Source organism: Populus nigra, chromosome 4 (genome assembly GCF_951802175.1).
Source record: "Populus nigra chromosome 4, ddPopNigr1.1, whole genome shotgun sequence".
NCBI classification, from domain to species: Eukaryota; Viridiplantae; Streptophyta; class Magnoliopsida; order Malpighiales; family Salicaceae; genus Populus; species Populus nigra.
In genome coordinates, this window is record NC_084855.1 from 14687068 (window position 1) to 14707405 (window position 20338).

Consider the following 20338-nt stretch of genomic DNA (forward strand, 5'->3'; position numbering starts at 1 on the left):
GTTAGTGTGAGTCACCTATTTTTTCCTTATGTAGCTAGCAATTGGTTTCAGAATAATAGGTATAAGTTTTTTTTGTGTTATATGGGTGTTTTTTGAGTTGGTAGATGGGAAAGTGTTTTGGTGTGTGGGTGGTTTATTTTTTCTAACTAATTCTTTTCTAAAATTCCACCTAGAAATTCTCTCCTAAATTTCTACCCTTATTTTTATGTGTGTATGACCATATATTTATAGGTGAAAATTTTCTTTGGCTTTAAGATGAAGTGAACAAAGATTAACCATGGATTTCAAAAATAAATCTCAACCATTCATTTGATAACTTAGAGACAAAGCAACCAAAAAAAAAAATGGATCCTTGGATTGTGAGAATAATTGTAAACCATTTGATTAAAAAAATGAATTACTTGGTGAGAGGGTTTTTAATTTTCAAATTGGTCATCTCCCTTCCACAATTATAATTAGATCACTAAAAATTAAATGTATTTTTTCTTTTTTTTTTTCTTTCTTTTTCTTATTTTAAATTCTTTGAAAAAGACGTCAAAAACGACCCAAATAAATCAAGAACATATTTTTTGGGTTTTTGTTGTTCTTTTTTGTAATTTTTGGTTTTTCTTTGAAATGTTTTCAAAAATAGGATCGAAAATTAGATCGCACCAGGACTAATAAGAAATTTGACAAAATACAATTTAGCAAAAAAGCAAAGGGACCAATTTTTTTTAAATAGGGCTGTCATTTTACTTTTTCTTTAATTTTGGTTCCCTAGCTTTTAATCTTGTGCAAACAATAGAATAAAATAAATTTTTGCAAAATCAGGAAACAATCCAACAACGAGATTTTTTTAAAACTACAGTAGCATAAAAGGAAGAAAGAAGGAACAAATAACAAAAACCAATTATCAATAAACATAATGTCAAAGGACTAAGTTATTCGGAAAAATTAAAGGACTAGAAAAAAAAAAAGATAAATCATTGTGATAGGTAATAAGTGAAGACTTGAATAGTAAATTCATGATTTCTTTTTAGGTTTTTGTTAATTCTACTTTTAACTCTGGGTTGGATTAGGCCTATCTAGTTTGAAAAAGCCTACTTATATTGTTAAAGACATTTGACCTCTTTATCAACAATTTTAAATTACATCCACTAGAGAAATGAGGATTAGACGAAGCCTTTATCAACGGCTACCGCGTCAAGTGTTATATATTAGTATGCATATACTAAAATGAAATAGTGTCAATTTCTTTACTGTAGCGGTGAAAAAATTATAATTAACAGTTTTTTTTGGAAAACAAGTTTTTTATATATTTATTTTTCTCTTTATACTTGGAATTTATATCATTTTACACTTGGACTATTTATTATCATTTTTTCTTATCTTTATTTTTTAGTTTTTTTTCCTTACACTTTTTTTGGAAAAAAATTATTATTTTGTATTTTTTATATTTCAATATTTATCACTCTACTCTTAGCCTATTTATATCTTTCCTTTTATTCTTATCTTTATTTTTCTGTAATTTGTTTTTCAATTTTTTTCTTTACATTTTTTTTAAAAAATTATTATACAAAAAATAAAAAAATGGTGTTTTTATGTAGCAATCAGAACATTGCTTTATTCTTCTTCTATGTTAAAAATTAACTTAAGAATTTACATATTTTTATTAAGATATATGATTTATACTATATTTTATTATATATAAGCATTAACCTTTTAATTCACGATTATATTGTTTACCCGATGTTAAAAAACACGTTAATAACACCTATACCTTAATTCTTTAGTGTTAAAAAAATTATTTGACCTACAATAAGACGAGTTGAATAAACATGTTAACATTTTGATTTTTGCATTTATTAACACAAATAATTCTTGATTTATTTAATTAAATGCATGTATAGACTTTTTAATTTTTAATTATAATATTTTTTAAAAAAACATATTTAATAAAGTTGTATATTTATTTTTTTTCAAAAAAAATATTATTCAACCCACCGAAACACGGGACAAATAATTAGTATATATTTTATTAAGAGTGGTATTTAAGATTACACTCGGGTCAATTGGTACGAGAACCAGTAGAGCCTGAGAAAATGTCCAAGTTCAATGAATCTAGTACGAGGGTCATCCAGAACCAGATCGCAACATGGGCTAGGTTCGCCTAAAACGTAGTTTTATCACGGTTGAAAATAAACCATACAGTCCTTGAAAGATCCAGAGGCAGTTATATATATATATATATATATAGGAGGAGGAGGAGGAGGACACGGCAGGAGGCATGTATATGTTAGCTATGTCGACAAACTGAAATATTCATCGGAAGTTGATTAGAAATGAGCAATGAGTTTGTTTGGGGTCACCCTGAGTTCCTCCTAGCTTCTTCAGTACCCGTGGAAAGCTAATGCTGCAATTATCTTGAGCTGGTAAGACTGGCAGGTGTCAGATTTGGATGTGTTAAAGGTAATATTATTGATTATTTACGGCGCCATTCAAGTATTTGTTCTGTGTTAGAGGATTTAATCAAGTATATGTGGTATTACTCCTGATTTGCTGAAGGGTTTGGAGGAACTCTAGGTGCTGCCAAACTTGTTACCTATCATGCTGTGTGGTTGATGCAGATCTGAATCGGATAATTTGGTGGGTTATTAAGTTTCTTTATTACTTTGCAACTTGCAATTAATTAGTTCTGGACTGGTTCAACGTTCCTAGGGTTAATCTTAATCTTTCTTTCTTTCTATTTGGACTTATTTTAACCACTCTTCAACTTCTGCTAAAGGGAGGATAAACTTCTCTACCAGAATAATGAAGATAAATTGAAACATGATCAACAGATGTTATGGAGATGGCATGAAAATGTCAAAACAGCTGCACTAATGATGAGTGTGTAGTACTACAAGGCCTTTGAAGGCCACAGGATCAAAACTCCACATTTGTTAGTAAAATGGAGGTTGTGGAAGTGCACACCTCGACCTCCTCTTACATGGCAGCCACAAATTGTACCAGTAATCTCTTCAAATCTCCTTAATTCTTTGTTGCTGCCAAGTTAAAGATTCCACCGCAAAGAGGAAAGCAAAATTATCCAAACATACAGATAGCATATTTGACTTCAAGAGTAGATCAAAAAAAGAAGTAGAGGTAAAATAGAAAAGCAAACTAGGCGAGGGGGCTGCCACTGGTTGCAGATGTGAGAGCGGCACTTGTTTTCTTTGTTTTTTTTCCGATCCTTGGTGAAGAGTAGTTATATAATTAAAATTTTATTTTGCGGCTCAGAATGCAGCAAGGTCTCTCTCTGGTCTAACAAGAAAGCTTGTCATTTCTTCATCAAGTGCACAAATTAAGGACTTGGAGAGGCTAGACAAAATACTTCTCAATTCTTTTCAACAATTTGGTATTTGTGCTTTTCTCTCACAATTGGAATCTATCTACTATGAGTAGAGGTATGTGTTCTTGGGCTACCGCTTTTGGTTTATTGAAATTTCATGATGATATTGCTAACATTTTGGTATCAAAGCAATATTTGTAGTCTGGTTGATTGCATAATTTATCTGGTTTATCTATATATTAAATTATGTATATTACGTATGTTTTCAAGTTTGCTTTCTGTTTGAAACTCTGCACAATGTGGAATTCTACTGAAATTCATGCATCTGTGGTGTTTTACTTTGTATTTCAAAACTCTATTCAAACTGGATTCTTGCATGTGGAATTATACTGGAATTCTTACATTTGTGATGTTTTATTTATAAATTTTATTTTTGAAAAAAATAATTGGATAATCAAATTCCATGTGAAATTATGAGAGAGAGAGAGAAAAGCCCGATGATGCTGCATGTTCTTATCCTGTATGGATCATGAATAACATTATGGGTCTGTAACTAGACAAAGAATCCTTTTGCTACACTTCTTCTGCATATAATTGTCATTTGTATAAAATATATGAATTTATATTTCAAGAATGTGTAACAAATAGTAGGCTAGTCTGGTGGCACATGTTATTTAATGTATGTTTGATATTGTAGTAATTTTGTGGTAGTAAGTCTTTTAATTAGTTGTGGTTTTTTTAAAAATAGATTTAAAAAATATGTTTGGTTAAAATTGTTGTAAGATGAATTTTTGCATGCAAAATAAATAAAAACATGTTCTTGTAAATAAAAAAAAATTACTTGAAACTTCTATAAATACAATGTTTAAAACACAATTATGTGTGGGACCGGTGTACAAAGCAGAAGTTATTTAACTAATCTAACAATTTTTCTTTCTAGTTAGATAAAAAACAAAAATTACCATAATATCAAACACTCTTTTAATTTTTTTAGGCAAGCTAGGTTGGATTCACTCTTGGTGAATAAAACCTCAACATTTAAATGTTGTTTTATGGAGAATAGAACTTAAGAAAATATGAGAAAAACACAATAATTACTATTAAGTTGTTATTATTATTGTTGTTGTTGTTAATTCATTACATGTTTGAGGAAGGATTTTTATGTATACTTAATTTTTCAATGCATATTTTTTGTTTTCCTCAATATAAAGAATTTGCAATTGACATAAAATTTAGTCAATAATTATGATGCCATATTAAGTTTGTATTTGAGAAATTAAGTAATAGCTGCAACATTTAAAATGTACAGTAACATTAAGTTTAGTTATATAAAGTTAATAACATCAATAAATATTCCCCCTAGTAATTTTTATATTTAAGTGATTAATTAGGATGAGATAGAAATAATTAAAAAAAAATATTAATCCAGTTGCCTAAAGGCCTAGAAAATTCTTTTAGAAATAAATGTTAGTCTTGTCATAAAGTAATTTAAATTGCATGGATGTTATAATCTAAGCTAATTTTTTTAAAAAATTAACTTACATGGGTAAATGTTTTGTATTTGGCTTCATCACATGTTTTATTTAGGAAGCTTTGTTGTTTATTTATAATTATTCAAACTTTATTTGTTCTTAATTTTAATTCATTTAATGTTGCTCCTATGAGTGTTTCTTCTTACATTACTTATTTATAATTATTCAAACTTTATTTGTTCTAAATTTTAATTCATTTAATGTTACTCGTATGAGTTTCTTCTTACATTACGTTGCATGGACCTTAATTTAGCACTTTGAGTGGATGAACCTCTAAAGCCCATGGAATCAAGCAAGGGAAAATGCCTCTTAATCAAGTTAGTAAAGGCAATGCCAAGTTTTTATTTTGCAAGAATAAAGGACATGTAAAGAAGACATATCCTAAATTCAAGCATAGACTTGAAAAGAAAAGTAATCTCATATTTATAGTGTGTTTTGAATCTAATATGGTTCATGTTTCTCATAATATTTAGTGGATTGATTATGGTTCTATAATTAATATTGTCAATATCATGTAAAGTTTCTTAAAAAAATAGATAAAAAATAAATGTGTCATCTGTTTAGGAAACACTACCTTTACATGAAGATGCGATTGGGACCTAAAAACCTGTCCTTACTTCTTGTTTTGTTTTAGACCTTGAAAAAACCTTTTATGTTTTATCTTTTTCAATAAACCTTATTTCAGTTTTAAGACTTTTATGTTGTGCTTTTAATTTTAAATTCATTGTAACTACTTTCACTTATATAAATACAATGTTTTGTTGGCAATGGTATTATGGATTATGAATTATTCAAATTTCATTTAAATCCTACCCTTGATTATAGCCTATGATTTTGCATGCTAATAATATTGGCATTAAACATGGGGTTATAAATGAGAGATCTTTTATATTTTGGCATATGATATTAGGTTATATCTTTATTGATAGAACTACAAGATTGGTAAATAATGGAGTATTTTATTTATTTTAGTACTTACATAAATTGTATTAAAGAAAAGCAAACTAACAAGTTCAAGAAAGGTACCAAAAAAACTTCTGATTTTTTTAGAGATTAAGCATTGTTATTTCAGGTTTTTATGATGCATGTTTTAATAGTAAAAAATTTCTCATTACCTTTATTAATGACTATACACGGTATATGCATCCTTATTTTTTTTATGAAAAAAAGTGAAACATATGATGCTTTTAAGGTCTATAACATAGAAGTAGAAAATCAATTATTCAAACAAATTAAAACGAGAGGTCAAATAAAAATGGTGAATATTATGACAGGTACACTAAAAGGGGATAATTATAAGGTCCATTTGTAAGGTGTCTTGAGGAACAAGGTAATGTGGCACAATACATAATGTTACGCTTACCACCTTAAAATAGTATGGCTAAAAGGAGAAATTGAATATTAATGGATATGATAAGTAGTATGGTTAGTAACTCTGAGCTCCCATTATCTTTATAGAATGAAGCTTTAAAAATTATGTATGTACTAAATAGAGTTCCAACCAAGGCAGTCATAAAATACCATTTGAGTAATAGAAAAGGTTGGAAACCTAGTTTGAGGCTTGTACATGTATAAAAGAGTATACAATCCACATAAGATAAAATTAGATTCAAGAACAATAACAAGAGTTGTGGAATCTAAAAATTTAAATTCCTTGAGAATGATGAGATTAGTGATAGTAGTCAACCTCAAAACTTGGTTCTTAAAAAGGATAACAATTTTAAACCTACTCATATATCTTCATATAAATTGGTTTTGTTTCATGATAATTATCAAGATTTGATAACTAAAAAAACTAATCATTGAAGAACCACATCATCAGAAGGATATTTTTATAAATCTAGTTACTTAACATTCTTAAGTTGAATATATTAAGAATATATTTAACAATTAGAAAACCTATAATTTTCTCAAATTATGTTGTGTACCTATTAGAATATGACATGAGCATTGGTGTTGGTGATGACCTTATTATGTTTTCACAGGCTATGATATATAAACCTATATTATGGTATAATTCTATTAGGGATAAGTTAGATTTAATGGTTAATTAGTAAGTTTGGGTCTTGTTGATTTGCTTAAAGATGGAAAAGCCATTGGATGCAAGTAGAATTTTTAAAACCAAAAAAGACTTTTTAGGAAATATTAGAAGATATAATGTAAGACTCTTAGCCAAGGGATTGATTATCATGATACATTATCTCATGTTTCAAAAAAGGAATCATTTTCGAATAATCACGATATTAGTAGCTCATTTTGATACGAAGTTGCATCAAATGGATATGGAAATGACATTCCTCAATAAATACCTAAAAGAAGAGGTTTAAATTAAACTAGAAGGTTTCATTTTAGAGAGGAACAATCACTTGGTTTGTAGACTTAATAAATCTATATATTATCTAAAACAAGCCTCTCGTCATTGGTATTTAAAATTCTATAATGTTATTTCTTTATTTGATTTTATAGAGAATATCAAGGATCGATTTATAGGCTGTAAGGTCAATGAAAGGAAAATAATTTTCTTAGTCCTATACATAAATGATATTCTACTTACTTTAAATGACTAGGGTTTACCTCATGCGATTAAATGATTTTTTGGTGCAATTTGATATTAAAAAAAATGGGCAATACTTATTGTGTCTTGGGCATAAATATTGAGAGAGACAAATCCTAAGGGATATTAGGATTGTCTCAAGAAGCCTATGTTAATGAAATTTTAGAGAGATTTCATATAAAGGATTGATTATCTAGTGTTGCACTTATTTTCAAATGTAATAAATTTAGTCTGGAACAATATTAATTGGTTGTAGGGGATGGGTTTGGTGCTAGAGATGTCTTTGATTTTTTTTCTAACTCTTTTTTCTAAGGTAAGTAATGCAACAAAAAAATTTCTTTCCAAAAAAGTTGGTTTGAGTCTTCTCGAAGCATAACACAAGTGAGAAAAGTGTTTTTATACCAATGGAAATTACTAAAATTTTTGCATTTAATGTTTGAAAGAAGTTCAACATTTTTATCTTTTACTTGAGATGGATCTCCTATGAAATGTAGAGAAATAGTTAGTATTAGGGTTGATATTGCATTTTGGATAAGGTTGTCAGATGATTTAGGATTGGTGTTTGGTCTTTATATGTTTGAATGGATTGTAAAATCTCTAATCTTTGGGTATCAGTGAGATGGTAATCCCATCATCGTTTTAATTGGCCAAAAAATCCTGCAATTAAAAGTTCAACTATGATTTTTGTCTGAGTTTCTAATATGGGTTTTGTAAGCATTGACAACCATAATAATTTGTTGTAAAGTATTGAGGATATTGTACCATATCATTCCATCGAAATTCCATTTATACAAAGAAGAGGCATTGAACTTATGTTGGTTAGTAATGTTTGGCTCATTTTGGATTCTTATCTCTGGTGCAACATGAGTTGTTTTAGGTGTAGTGTTCCTCCAATAAAGTTTGTATATTTCAGGAATTTCTTTCTGGAAGGCTTCTTCTTTAGCAGAAGTTTGGTTTTTGTCAAGTTATATGATGTTTACATAGCTTGTAGAGGCTTGAGGGTGGTTAATGACTTGGGACGTGTCAAGAGCAATTAAGGTGAAAAAGGAAGCTTTAAGGTGGTTAAGATGGTCCTTAGTAGCTTTAAGAAAATATTTTTTATTATTTTAAAGTTTAGCTTGGCTAGCTTTATGTAGGTTTAGGTTGGGTTGCTTCTTTAAGGATCTAGTCTTCTAGTAAAGTTACATTTTTCCATTAGATGACTCTAAGTACAATTGTGTTTGATTTTGAAAAGTCTATCTAGAAAAGTAAAATTTCACCTTTTTGGGATTGAAATTTATGTTCGCTGGCAAAGGCAGAGGCCATAGCTTTATAGTGGATTTTGAAGATCAAAGCTACTAGAATTGATCCTTCAAGCATATTGTAATTATAGATTTTTGTTTGTAGGAGTATACTTTGTAGTATGTTCTTGTCTTTGAGAGATATGGTAAAGTTTGGGTAACGGCAAAAAAAGAAAGAACCAATGCATAAACTAGATTCTATAGAATCTAATCATGAATCTTGGAAATTATAGAATTTAATGTATCTGAGAACCTGCAAGGATATAAGTGTTTAGGTCTTCTTTGGTAAGGAGCTTTATTCCTACTTATACAAGACCAATATGGACATATTTGTAGTTTATGTTTTTATATTTTTTGTAAGGATTTTTTGGAAAGAAGTTGGGTGATTTCAAAAGGTTTTGTGAGTTGTATATCTTTTTTTTTTCAGTTTTAATTATAAAATTAGTTTTGAAAATATTGAATGAAGAAGTTTGATAAATCTAATTCTTTCGGACTTTTAGTATTTTCCAATCATCAATATTTTTTGTAAAATCTTCAACAATAATTTCTTCACTGTTAATAATTTTTTTGTTTTTAGAATAATCAATTGTAAAGGAGGCTGAAAGAGAAGTAGTTTAAAAAAAAAAAACAAAATCCATGAAAATAAAAAGATTGTTTAGAAAAGCATGTTCCAAATTATATGGCTTTAATGCCCTACTCAACTCTTATTCTGGACTTACACCTTTCCGTATGATTGATCTAAGATTTTAAGGTTCTTTCTGTCTTTTTTATCTAATCATTGAAGTTCTATACAACATTACTATTCCAGACCCCAATAGACTCTAATATCAATATGGTTTCAAAAGTTTTTTGCAAGTTGTATATCTCATTTTCTAAATTTAATTGTAAAATTATTTTTGAAAAGATTGAATAAAAAAGATTGATAAATCTTGTTTATTTTTTGACTTTGGTGTTTTCCAATATATATATATATATATAACATGGACAGACTAGATAATAGACTTCTCAATTCTTTTCAATAGTTCGGTATTCATTTTTTCCTCTCATAACTAGAGTCTAATTGTCATGGCTGGAGGCATGTGTTATTGAGCTTCAATTTTTAATTTATTGAAACTTCATGATAATATTGCTAACACGAAGTCCAACAAAGGAGCAGGTTTAGATGTTTGGTATAATCTAAAAGGCGTGAATTCGTTATGGATAAAAAGGGACGTGCTTCTAGGAAAGGAGTTGAGAATTGAAATAAGAAAAATCCACTATTTGTTAAAGTATTCAAAGAAAAAGAATAAGATTAGCGAAATTGAGAAACATTACTATATTTTAACCTAATTTATCTTTCCTATTTTGAAGAAATTATTGTGTAGAGCTGGTAGATTATCTAAACATTCTAAAACATTGGAGGTTTTTAAGGTGATTTATTGTTCATGTGAACAGTAAATCACTTTAATATATATATATATATATATATATATATATATATATAATAATTCTATTTCATGGCTTAGTCGATTGAGTCATGTGTAGGGTGGGAGCAAGTCGTAGATTCGAGTCCTATTGAAACTAGTATTTTTTTTTAGACATGTTTTGTTTTTTTTTTTAAGACAGACGATAATAAATAAGGGTTAGGTGTGAGGGCCTAGCATGCTACTATAGGCTACGTGCTAGACCTGAACTTTTTATATCATTTATTTTTCTTTTTTTTGCACTAAAAAAATTATTAGATTTACTTGCTCTTCAATTTTGACATGGTTCTATGATAATATTATAAATTTTTATTTGAATTTTAACAAAAAAAGAATTTCAATTATTATGTACCTGATATAAAAATAATAAAATTCAATTCAATTTTATTTATATTCTTAAAATTTTTAAATAAATCCTCAACATGATTTTATCACATACTTTTTTGATATATTTTTTAAAAATTGCTATAACAATTATAAAATATATATTTTTAATAGAAACTATGATTCCAATTAAAAACCTTATGCTCGGTAAGATAAACAAGAGATGCATTAATAAGAATATTTATCTTAATTAAGAAAAAAATTCAAAACAATTGTATTTTCTGGTTTAATATCAATGTTAAAGAATTTACTGGGATCTAAATATATATTTTCTTGCATTTAAAAAATTTTTGGTTTCTCTCACAGCATAACACAGTCATACAAACTTGTTCAATTAATGTGGTTTGTACCTTGTATTTAATTGAGTAATATGAGAAGGTGAATTTCTCTAAATCTCTCTCTTTTTTTGCCCCACTCTATGAATCTAAACCTCTCATCTTTCTTCATAAAGAAAAACAATTTGATAGAAAAACAAACTAAAAATTGAAGTGGCATAAGTTATCCTTTTCAATAATAATAATAATAATAATAAAATTTGGTTTAACTTGGCAGATCAAAAGATTAACTTATTTAAAATTAAATGTAATCCAAATTTAAATTAAAGCTATTGTATTGAGTTAAAAAAGATTTGATCTATATTATTTAAAAAAATAAAAAAAACTTGAAACTATTGTATTGAGTTAATCAAAATCCATCCACAAAGCTTGTAATCCCAGCCTAATTTTAGGTATTATAGCTTTGGTAGCAATGGCATAAGCTCTGGCGGCCCGAACATGTGAAAGTGATTTCTATTGGGTCCCACATATTTTTTTGTATTGTTTTTTGAAGTTAACTACTGAGGGCCGTTTGATCTTCCTAGTTCTAAAAGTAGCCGTTCAAATTTCAAAAAACCCTCCCCAATAGTCGACCGTTGGAAGAGGGAGGGAATAGTTGTTCCCATTTTTTAACTCTCAGCGGCGACTTCAAGCGAAAGACTCAAATCTAAACAGCACTTAGCTTTAGCTCACTCAGGCCAAAAAAATTTATAAAAAATTCTATGGATTGCAACTAAAATCATACTCCCAAATTCTCTGTGTTACTTCGGATTCGGAAACTGCAACAAGAAATACACTCAAAAAACAGAAATGATATCCATGGCCACGAGGCGCCATGGTTGGCAACGCCCTCTCCACCCTTTACAGGTACGCCCCGCTTTCTTTTCTTCTTCTTCTTCTTCTTTTCTTTTTTTAACTTCAATCTCTCTGTTTATTGAAAAAATGAACTGTTAAAGCTATATTACCTTCTAATATTTTCATGTTGGGTCTTTGTATGAATATAGAAAGGGTCTTTCTTTATTTCAATCACCTCTTAAGTAACCCATAGCTTGCTAAAAATTTTGTTTTTGTACTTGAAGAACGAAAAAAAAAAAAGATGAATATCCTATCTGCTGAATTCTTAATTTTTTTAATGTCATAGTGTTGTTTAAAGTTTAAACCATCCATCTGTTCTGTTCATTGTTGCGATGCAGATGATAGGAATGGCAGTTTACAGTTTTCTGGTTGTGACCTTCTATACATTCCTTGGACTTTTCCTTGGAAACAGAATTGCTGAAATTACAGTCACTGCAATCTTTACTTTTGTGGTAATGTTCATGTCAAAACAAGCCTAAAATCTATTCTTTCTTTACCAATAAGCCAAGAAAGCTAACCCATAACTCAATTCCTGTTTTTTTCAGGCAGTTCCAGTTATGTTCCTGTTTGTTAGGTGTACTGCCATTGATCCGACTGATAAGACCAGGTTTAGGAAGAAGAAAAGAGCTAAATCAGATGGGTTTCCAAAGTTAAATTATTGGTTGATATTGAATCAAATAATCATGAGGTTTTTTAGAAGGATGGAAAGAAAGATCCTTAAAACCTTTATAAGGAGAAAGTATTTGGACCCATTGAAGGCCAATGCTCAAATGGAGCCATTGCTTCCATTTCCACTTGTCATGAAGGACGATGCAGTTTCACCTGACCCAAAAGATGTTGACATCTCTTATTGCTCGCTATGTGATTTTGAGGTCTGGGCATATATGCTTTAATTACGCGTATCTTTAACAGTTTTGCTAAGATTTAAAGGATACATAGCTGACTGCAATATATATGTCTCAGGTAAAGAAGCGAAGTAAGCACTGTAGAGCCTGTAACAGGTGTGTTGAAGGGTTTGATCACCATTGCAGGGTAAGAGTCTGGGTGTTTCTTTGTAGGTTGAATTATCGATCATCTTCTTCATTAGTTTCTCATGAAGTTCAATTTTTGTGATCCAGTGGTTAAACAATTGTGTTGGCAAGAGGAATTACACAACTTTCATTCTTCTAATGATATTTGTCTTGTTAATGGTCAGTAGCTTTGTGTCTTTAGATTGTTTGAGACCAACTAATTATGTTTCCTAATGGAAGTTCAGTTCTTAACTGGAGTTTTTTTCAATCAAATTGTTGTACAGTTAATCATAGAAGGAGGAACTGCCATTGCCATATTTATAAGGTGCTTTACTGATAAGAAAGGAATAGAAAGGGAGCTGGAGAGGAGGCTACATGTGGAGTTCCCAAGAGGGGTTCTTGCCACAATATCAGTAATATACAGCTTATGTTACGTTCAGTGGGTTATCATTTTTTATAAAAAAAATTTGGGTATTCATCGGCTTCTACTTGTCACAATGTTACAGGTTTTGTTGGTTTTAATGACAGCTTATAGTTCAGCAGCCATGGGACAACTTTTCTTTTTTCATGTGGTTCTCATACGCAAGGTAATTATAATGGTTTGCTAATATCACCAAAAACATCAATTGTGTTGGGTTAGTGAGGTAAAGCAAGGTCCAGGCTACGAAACTTCGTCATCCAGCCATCTTTGTTCATTTCAACATTTACTTCAACGAGAAACAGCAGTGCCTATTCTGTCCATGTTAAGGATTCCTTCTGGTAACGGGAAAAAGTGGACATTGAAGCCTAAAAAAACAGGCACTTGCCTTGCTTGGTGTTAGGAATACAAGGAAAATGACAGTTTCCTTCAACCGCAACTCTCTTTCTTTTGGCAGATTCATGGACCGCTCCCCTCGCATGATAGATGCAGATACCTTGAACAATAAAAGGATACTGGAAATCAAATCTTAATTTTTCTCTTACGGGTTGGCATTGAGTGAGAATCATGTCAAATATAGGATTAAAGTTATACCCTTGATATGCCAACCCCCCTCTGCGTAGTAGTTTATGTCTCTTAGGATGACATTAAGGGTTAATTTATTCGATTTCTTCCAGCAAAGCATCAATTATCAGTATCTCAAGTGACAACATCTTTTGAGCACTAAAGGATGCTTGCAAATCCGTGCAGGTTTAGATTTAGAAACAATGAAACCAAAATATTTTGTATGTCTTCCTCTACTGCACTTTAAAGTTTTTCTATCAATTGCTTCCCTAGTCTAATTTAGTATTTTGATTATTTATTGTTGCAGGGAATGAGAACATATGATTATATCCTGGCCATGAAAGAGGTAAACGAATCAATGGAACTAGATCCATTGGAAGATTCAGATCTCTCTTCAGACTCGGATTTTGACTCTCCTGAAAAATCAACAATTGTTTCACGGTTTTGTGGCCATAGAGAAAATGAGGTATATTAGACTCTGCCTACCTTATATTGCACTTTGAGAAGAGATAATATCAACCTTACTAGATGGTTAATTTATTTTCAGAACCCTGCAAGTCTGTCAATAAAAATTGATAGGGGGGATCCTGAGTCTTCCAACTTAACCAAGAAACAAAGCTTTCGTGCAAGCATCAATCCATGGAAACTAATCAAGTTGAGCAGAGAGAAAGCTGTGCTAGCAGCTGAGAAGGCCAGAGAAAGGATTATGAAACAGAAACCAGTCGAGCAATCAAATTCATTAAGGCCCCTACCATCGGAGACTAAATGTGGACCATTGATGAACCAAAACAAGAATGTGATCAATGTGGAATCAGGTTCAACACCACTTATTTCCAAAGGGAGGGTTCCAGTGTCACTTGGAAGCCTCTCAAGTCCAAGAAGGCGTTTTTCTGGCTCCCAAAGCATGTTTTCTGGCTACATACCTTCGCCAAAGAATAAATACAGTAGCAGTTTTGATTTGAAGTTGACAGAAGTTTCCAGGGAGCTCGAAACCTATATTTCGAAGCAGGTTTTGTGTTCTGTAATGAAAAAAGATGCCCAAGAGGCTTCCCCAAAATAATTATTGCGCTTGAGTTTTTGAATTCTCAGCCTTGGAGAAAGTTTTGTACATTGATTTAGTGTTGTATACATACATGTGTTTCTTTTCTTCTTCTTTTTAACGACAAACTACCTGGAGCACTCAGTTCAGATTCTTTTTTCATTGGAAAGCAGGTCAACTTCTCTTGAATGTGCTTCACTATTTCGCAGTCTGGATTTGGATCCTTCAGCGTACGGATCATAAACGTTGAGGCGTTAACATGAAAACTGGAAGCGCTTGGCTCTTCTGTCGAGCAAAAGTAAATTCATAAATGGTTCAAAAGTAAATTCCAAACAACCGTGCAGCCGGCATTAGGCTTTTTATCAAGTGTAATTGAGATGGTTCTCTCTCAACCCCCTGTCCTTATGCGAGAGAGAGAGAGAGAGAGAGAGAGACCATCCTAATCCCATCATTTTCTGCAATTTCTTCAACACCAATAGCATCACAAAACGAGCCGTATCCAAAATGGTGTAAAATGCTCTTCTTTTTCTTCCTTTTTGCTTTCCACAGACACACGGACACGTTTGCACGGAGATAGTTTTGAAGGTATAAGCTCATTCTATTACCACTTATGATATATATATATATTAAAAAAAAATGCACTCAATTATTTGTTACTGCACACAGCTACAGGAAAAATCATCTCTCAAGACTATTTTCTCAAGTCAACAACCACAAATCAGCAACTTCACTCAACTTAATATGTCAGGCGACCATTTCCTCTGAAAGGCAATGAGCAGCGGTGTGGATAATGGCAAGAATCAAATCTTGAACCACGTTGAACATTCACAGTAGAGGATGAATTAATCACCGAACCAATACTATTATGCCTCCATAAATTTACCAAGACAACCAAGCACCACCTCTGTTTTGATTACTTGAACTTTGCAAGTGATGTGATAGACAGTAACAATCTGAGTAATGGTCAGGGAAGATTCTCTCCCTGAGAGGCTCACAAATTTCTGGGGAAACCGTGTCAGAATACCCTTGGATATATGAACAATTCCATGGAGACTTCGAGGTCACACTGAGGTTAATGTTCAACAGGCAAATGTCAAGAAATGTATCCCCTTCTATGCCCTCCAAAAGGCCAGCATATTTAACATTGTGTCCCGCAACATCCTCAATGGTTATTCGTTCTATTAAAGGGAGAGCCGTTGGATCATAATACTCATCTGGGTGCTCTCCATATCGACCAGTGAAACTTATAGCTGTTTTGACATCAGTCAAGCTCATATTTGATATATAAATGTTCCTCACATATCCCCCCCTTCCAGGAGACGTTTTTATCCTGATACCTGTAGTTGAATTGTAGAACCTGAGATTTTCTGCATGAACCTCTGACACTCCTCCAGACATCTCACTTCCAATTGCAATCCCTGCACTAGTAGTTTGTCCAACAAGCCTGCGAATGGTAATGTTTTTGCTAGGACGACCATATGACATGCCATACTCATCCCACCCACTTTTGATGGCAATTATATCATCACCAGTGCTAACGAAGCAGTCCTCAACACAAACATCATCAGAAGAATCTGAATCCATTTAAACACGTGAATAAGAACCATATGAAGTATTTACAGTGAGTAATTGAAAATGGGTTAGACGGTGAGAAGAAGTTAACTTGCATCTTGCAGAGATGCTTCTCACTTTAAAAATCAAGCAAGTAGTAGCCACATTCCATGACAGTACGCATGAGTTTGATTTTTTCCAAAGAGAAATGTAATTTATATATATATATCTATTTGCATCTCAAACCATAGATTTCTCATCCATAAACTGCATGAACATTTTCCAGCCTTAAAGAGAGCTCACCTGGATCAATCCCATCAGTGTTTGGTGAATCAAGAGGAGCAAGGATCGTGACATTCTGAACAATAACTTGGCTGTTCATCCAGAAAAACAGTCTCAACTCTCCCCCTAATTCATAAAAGCTTCACTTTTGCACAGTTTTATATGATAATGTAAACACTTCAAGTCTAACAACAAGGAAGAGATATGCAATATGATTGATTTTGGAGATGACAAACCTGCAGTAAACAGGGTGGATGGTCCAGAACGGTGAATTTATGAAAGTCAGGTTTGAGATGACTAACCCAGTAGTGTTCATAAATTCAACCAGATGAGGCCGGGTATAGTTCAAGGTTTGATTTCGGAACCAGTCCCACCATATGCTGCCTTGGCCATCAATAGTTCCATTGTCACCTGCATGGTGAAACCAGTACCATTTCAAAAACAACATACTTAACTACAAATAAGTACTCACAACAAAATAAAAATAAATAAAAGACCTTATAGATGTCACTGACCTGTTATAATAACATCCGTTAAATTACGACCATAAATAAGGCTTTTGTGCCTCCTCCCAGGCAACTCCCTCCCTCGGCCATATGATGGCAGTGGATCAATAACTGGCCAATCATCAGAGTTCTGGAATTTTCAGGTTAAGTTATTCAGTATTATGAGCCACAATGTCATACCAGTGGGCCCAAAATCAAAAGAAAGGTTGCCCAATTACACTGGGGGGAATTTGCACAGATGAACTAGCATAAGGAACCAAAAATCATATGTTAATAATCACTTGCATCAATCAGTAAGTGAAACCCGTGGAATATAGATTTTCACATATTCATATAAAGATAACTTACTTTCATGCATGTATGATCTATTTTATCAAAAACAATAGCTTTTAGCTTCCAAATTAACACAGTCCAAACTTTCCAGATAGAATAACTGCAGATAATTGGCAAAGATTTTAACACACATTTTGTGCACATATTCTCTGGCGTGGAAGTGGGGACTCACAGTTGATCCAAGGATGACAGCATCCTTATCTAACCACAATGTCAGATGACTAATCAGATCAAAGCTTCCTGTCAACCAACGGCCAGTTGGGACAAAGAGCTTGGCCCCGCCCTTGTCAGCAAATGAATTGAGATAGAAGATGGCATTCTGGAATGCCTTTGTGTTGAGAGTGACCCCATCTCCAACTGCTCCAAATTCAGTAATAGTGACACTGTGAGGTCGAATCACTGCCAGGTTGCCCTGTTCGCAAAGTAAGCTGCACTTGATAGCCCATGGAGCATCACCGAATAACGCAAGTAACAGCAGCACATTCACCAGCTGAAAATAAAAATATATATATATTCTAAGATGATTAAGTAGAGTAAGAGATCTGAGTTATGTCTTTTTGTTTCTTTACTTGTGTTTCTAGTTAATCATAGTGAGCGATGGTTAGTTCTTATATACAGGTATGGTAATGTTGATGACCTTGATCAGCTTAAAAACTCAAAAGCTAGCCAAGGAAACAGAATATAAAGAAAGGCAAGCCATGTAAAGTAAAATGTGAATCAAAACTGGAAGAAATACTAAAATATATAGAGAGTGAAGCACTTTAAACTAGCAAACATGTAGTTTTATACCAATTCATAAGCAATAGATCACGGATTTCATGCCATATCAGTTTCTGATAGATAGAAATGCAAGCCGCTTGAGCTACATTTTGCCAGAAAGATGTTAAACTGAAAAGACAGCCATAGTTTTGACAAAGAAAAGGAAACTAATAAACATTTCTCCATCAACATTTGGTAACAGTGAAAGAGAAGAAGTAATTCTTTTCAATCAGATCCCCAAGCAAATTGTTCTCATTTTATGTATGTACTTGAATTTACGACTGTAATTCTGACTGAAATAAGCTGAGTCAGGGCAATGCTTTACCATTTTCTTGAAACCATACACTAATTTACTTACCTACAGGGTAAAAGAGAGCGAAAACAAGGAAAGGGGAGCAAGAAGAGTTAAAATAAGAAATGATCAAGCAACTCACAGTAAAAGATCTCCTCATATGACTAAGATCTGCTATTTCCGTTTTGAGCCCAAGCAGCTTAACCTTCCCACCTTGTTTGCCAGATAAGAAAATCCAACAAACAAATTCCCTCAAAGTGAGAGAGGTTGATAAAGATAGGGGTAGGGATCTTGCAAATCAAGATCTCTCCCTATGCAAGAAAATGCAAGTGTGTGTGCTGTCTGTGAGTGTGATCACTGATTAGATATTGAGACAAACAACCACCAACAATACCATCCAAAGAAGAAAAGAAAAGAAATATCATTAAAAGTGACCGTTGCTGTCAGCCAAAAATTAAGCAGTAGGTCCCTCTTAATTGTTCCTTCACCTCATCTGCTACTCCACTGTAATTTTCTCACTCACTCACTCACTCACTCCTATGATCTTCTTCAAGAATACAAATACACTATGAACTAAAGAAAGCCCGAAAAAGCAAAAGGGACTGAAGCACTCGATGAAATCGAAGTTGGGTTAGTGTTTAAATACTGATATTTGAGCTAAAACAGTGGTGTCTGTGTGTCCCTTTTGAGGATTTTAGTTTTTCTATGTTTCCCTTGATTGAGAGCTAATTAACACTGATGGAAGTTGATTTTTCGAGAGAGAGACCATGGAACAAGGAGGGCATCCCTCGCTATCTCTCTCTCTCCCTCTCCCTCCCTCCCTCCCTCCTCTCTATAGGTAGGCTTGCCTTCGCATGTGACCATCTCACGTTTTCAGTTCAAGGTTTGGAGAATCTAGTCCTAAAACTAACCTGCCCATGTAATTTTACTTCTTCAATCATCATTTGGCCTCGTCTTTTAGGAAGCCTTTTCGTTGAGGGGGAAACTTCAGTAAGTAATGGGAGTTCCTGAATTTATCTTTCTCTTTGAATTTATCCTTGATTTTGTTTTTTTTTTTAAAATGTAACTAAAATTATGATATGGTGTAATTGGAAATTAATCAATAATTTTGCCTTTTTTCTTTTCAAAAAAGTAGGATAAAACGTTATAGATCTTTGGTGGGATGGGTTATAGTTTCATATTTTGTTTTTTTATTCCGACAATTTCATCAAGTGCTTGAAATTTTATCACAATTAAAATCCTAAATAATATACTTACATCGCTCGTCTCCTATAAGGTACCTTATTAAAATTCTATTTTCACCATTAAAACTTTTAAAGTGCTTGAAAACAATATTTATTTTGATTGAATTTTATTTCAGCTTTAGTTACCAAGTCATTGAAGGAAATTAATACGTTCTTAAAAAAATATGTATGATGGACGAAACTTTTAATATAGGTAACATGGCCATATAGAAAATACATTATCAGGATAATTTCCAACATATCATATTTATATTTTAATATTAAAAAAGTTATTCATGCAATTAAAATATTTGGTGTTTTTTCCCTTATGCTTTATTATTGTTCATATATTAAAATACCTCCCTCCTCCTCCTTCTTCATTGTTTATTTTCATCCTTTTCAAATTCACTCTCAAAATATATTTTATTTAATCTTTTTATAACCTAATTTCATGAGATAAAGTTTTAAATTGTAACAAAATTTAAAAAAAAAACCTAAAAGATAGAGGACCACAATGTAAAACACAAAGAAAATATATGGTTAGTCTTACAGTTTTTAGAATTTTTATCTAGTTCAAAATTTTATTTTGTTTATTTTTAATTTTTAGATTTGAGAGAGAAAGAGAAAGTTATTAGTTGATCATATTTTGACAATAAAAACGATTAATCT

At 31.9% G+C, this 20338-nt stretch overlaps 2 protein-coding genes and 1 long non-coding RNA gene across 4 annotated transcripts; 2 read left to right on the forward strand and 1 right to left on the reverse strand.

Moving 5' to 3' along the window:
• The first annotated feature begins 2063 nt into the window (after positions 1–2063).
• LOC133691883 (uncharacterized) lies at positions 2064–2723 on the forward strand. Its single transcript, XR_009841755.1, has 2 exons — positions 2064–2448; positions 2545–2723. It is a non-coding gene; the product is annotated as an uncharacterized LOC133691883 (long non-coding RNA).
• An 8044-nt stretch (positions 2724–10767) lies between these two features.
• On the forward strand, positions 10768–14867 carry LOC133691881 (protein S-acyltransferase 18-like). Its single transcript, XM_062112500.1, has 9 exons — positions 10768–11704; positions 12031–12144; positions 12238–12564; positions 12656–12724; positions 12811–12882; positions 12987–13115; positions 13209–13289; positions 13992–14150; positions 14232–14867. Exons 1-9 carry the CDS (start codon positions 11648–11650, stop codon positions 14742–14744), a joined length of 1521 nt encoding a protein of 506 aa, XP_061968484.1. The 5' UTR covers positions 10768–11647; the 3' UTR covers positions 14745–14867.
• A 430-nt stretch (positions 14868–15297) lies between these two features.
• On the reverse strand, positions 15298–19441 carry LOC133691882 (probable polygalacturonase). 2 transcript variants are annotated; one of them, XM_062112502.1, is made up of 6 exons: positions 18589–19441; positions 17568–17885; positions 17072–17192; positions 16859–16967; positions 16578–16648; positions 15298–16297 (listed from the first exon to the last, which is right to left on the reverse strand). In XM_062112502.1, exons 1-6 carry the CDS (start codon positions 18604–18606, stop codon positions 15603–15605), a joined length of 1332 nt encoding a protein of 443 aa, XP_061968486.1. In that variant the 5' UTR covers positions 18607–19441; the 3' UTR covers positions 15298–15602. The 2 variants fall into 2 exon arrangements, with proteins under 2 accessions (XP_061968486.1, XP_061968485.1); XM_062112501.1 differs by having other exon boundaries at positions 16793–16967.
• Positions 19442–20338: the final 897 nt, after the last annotated feature.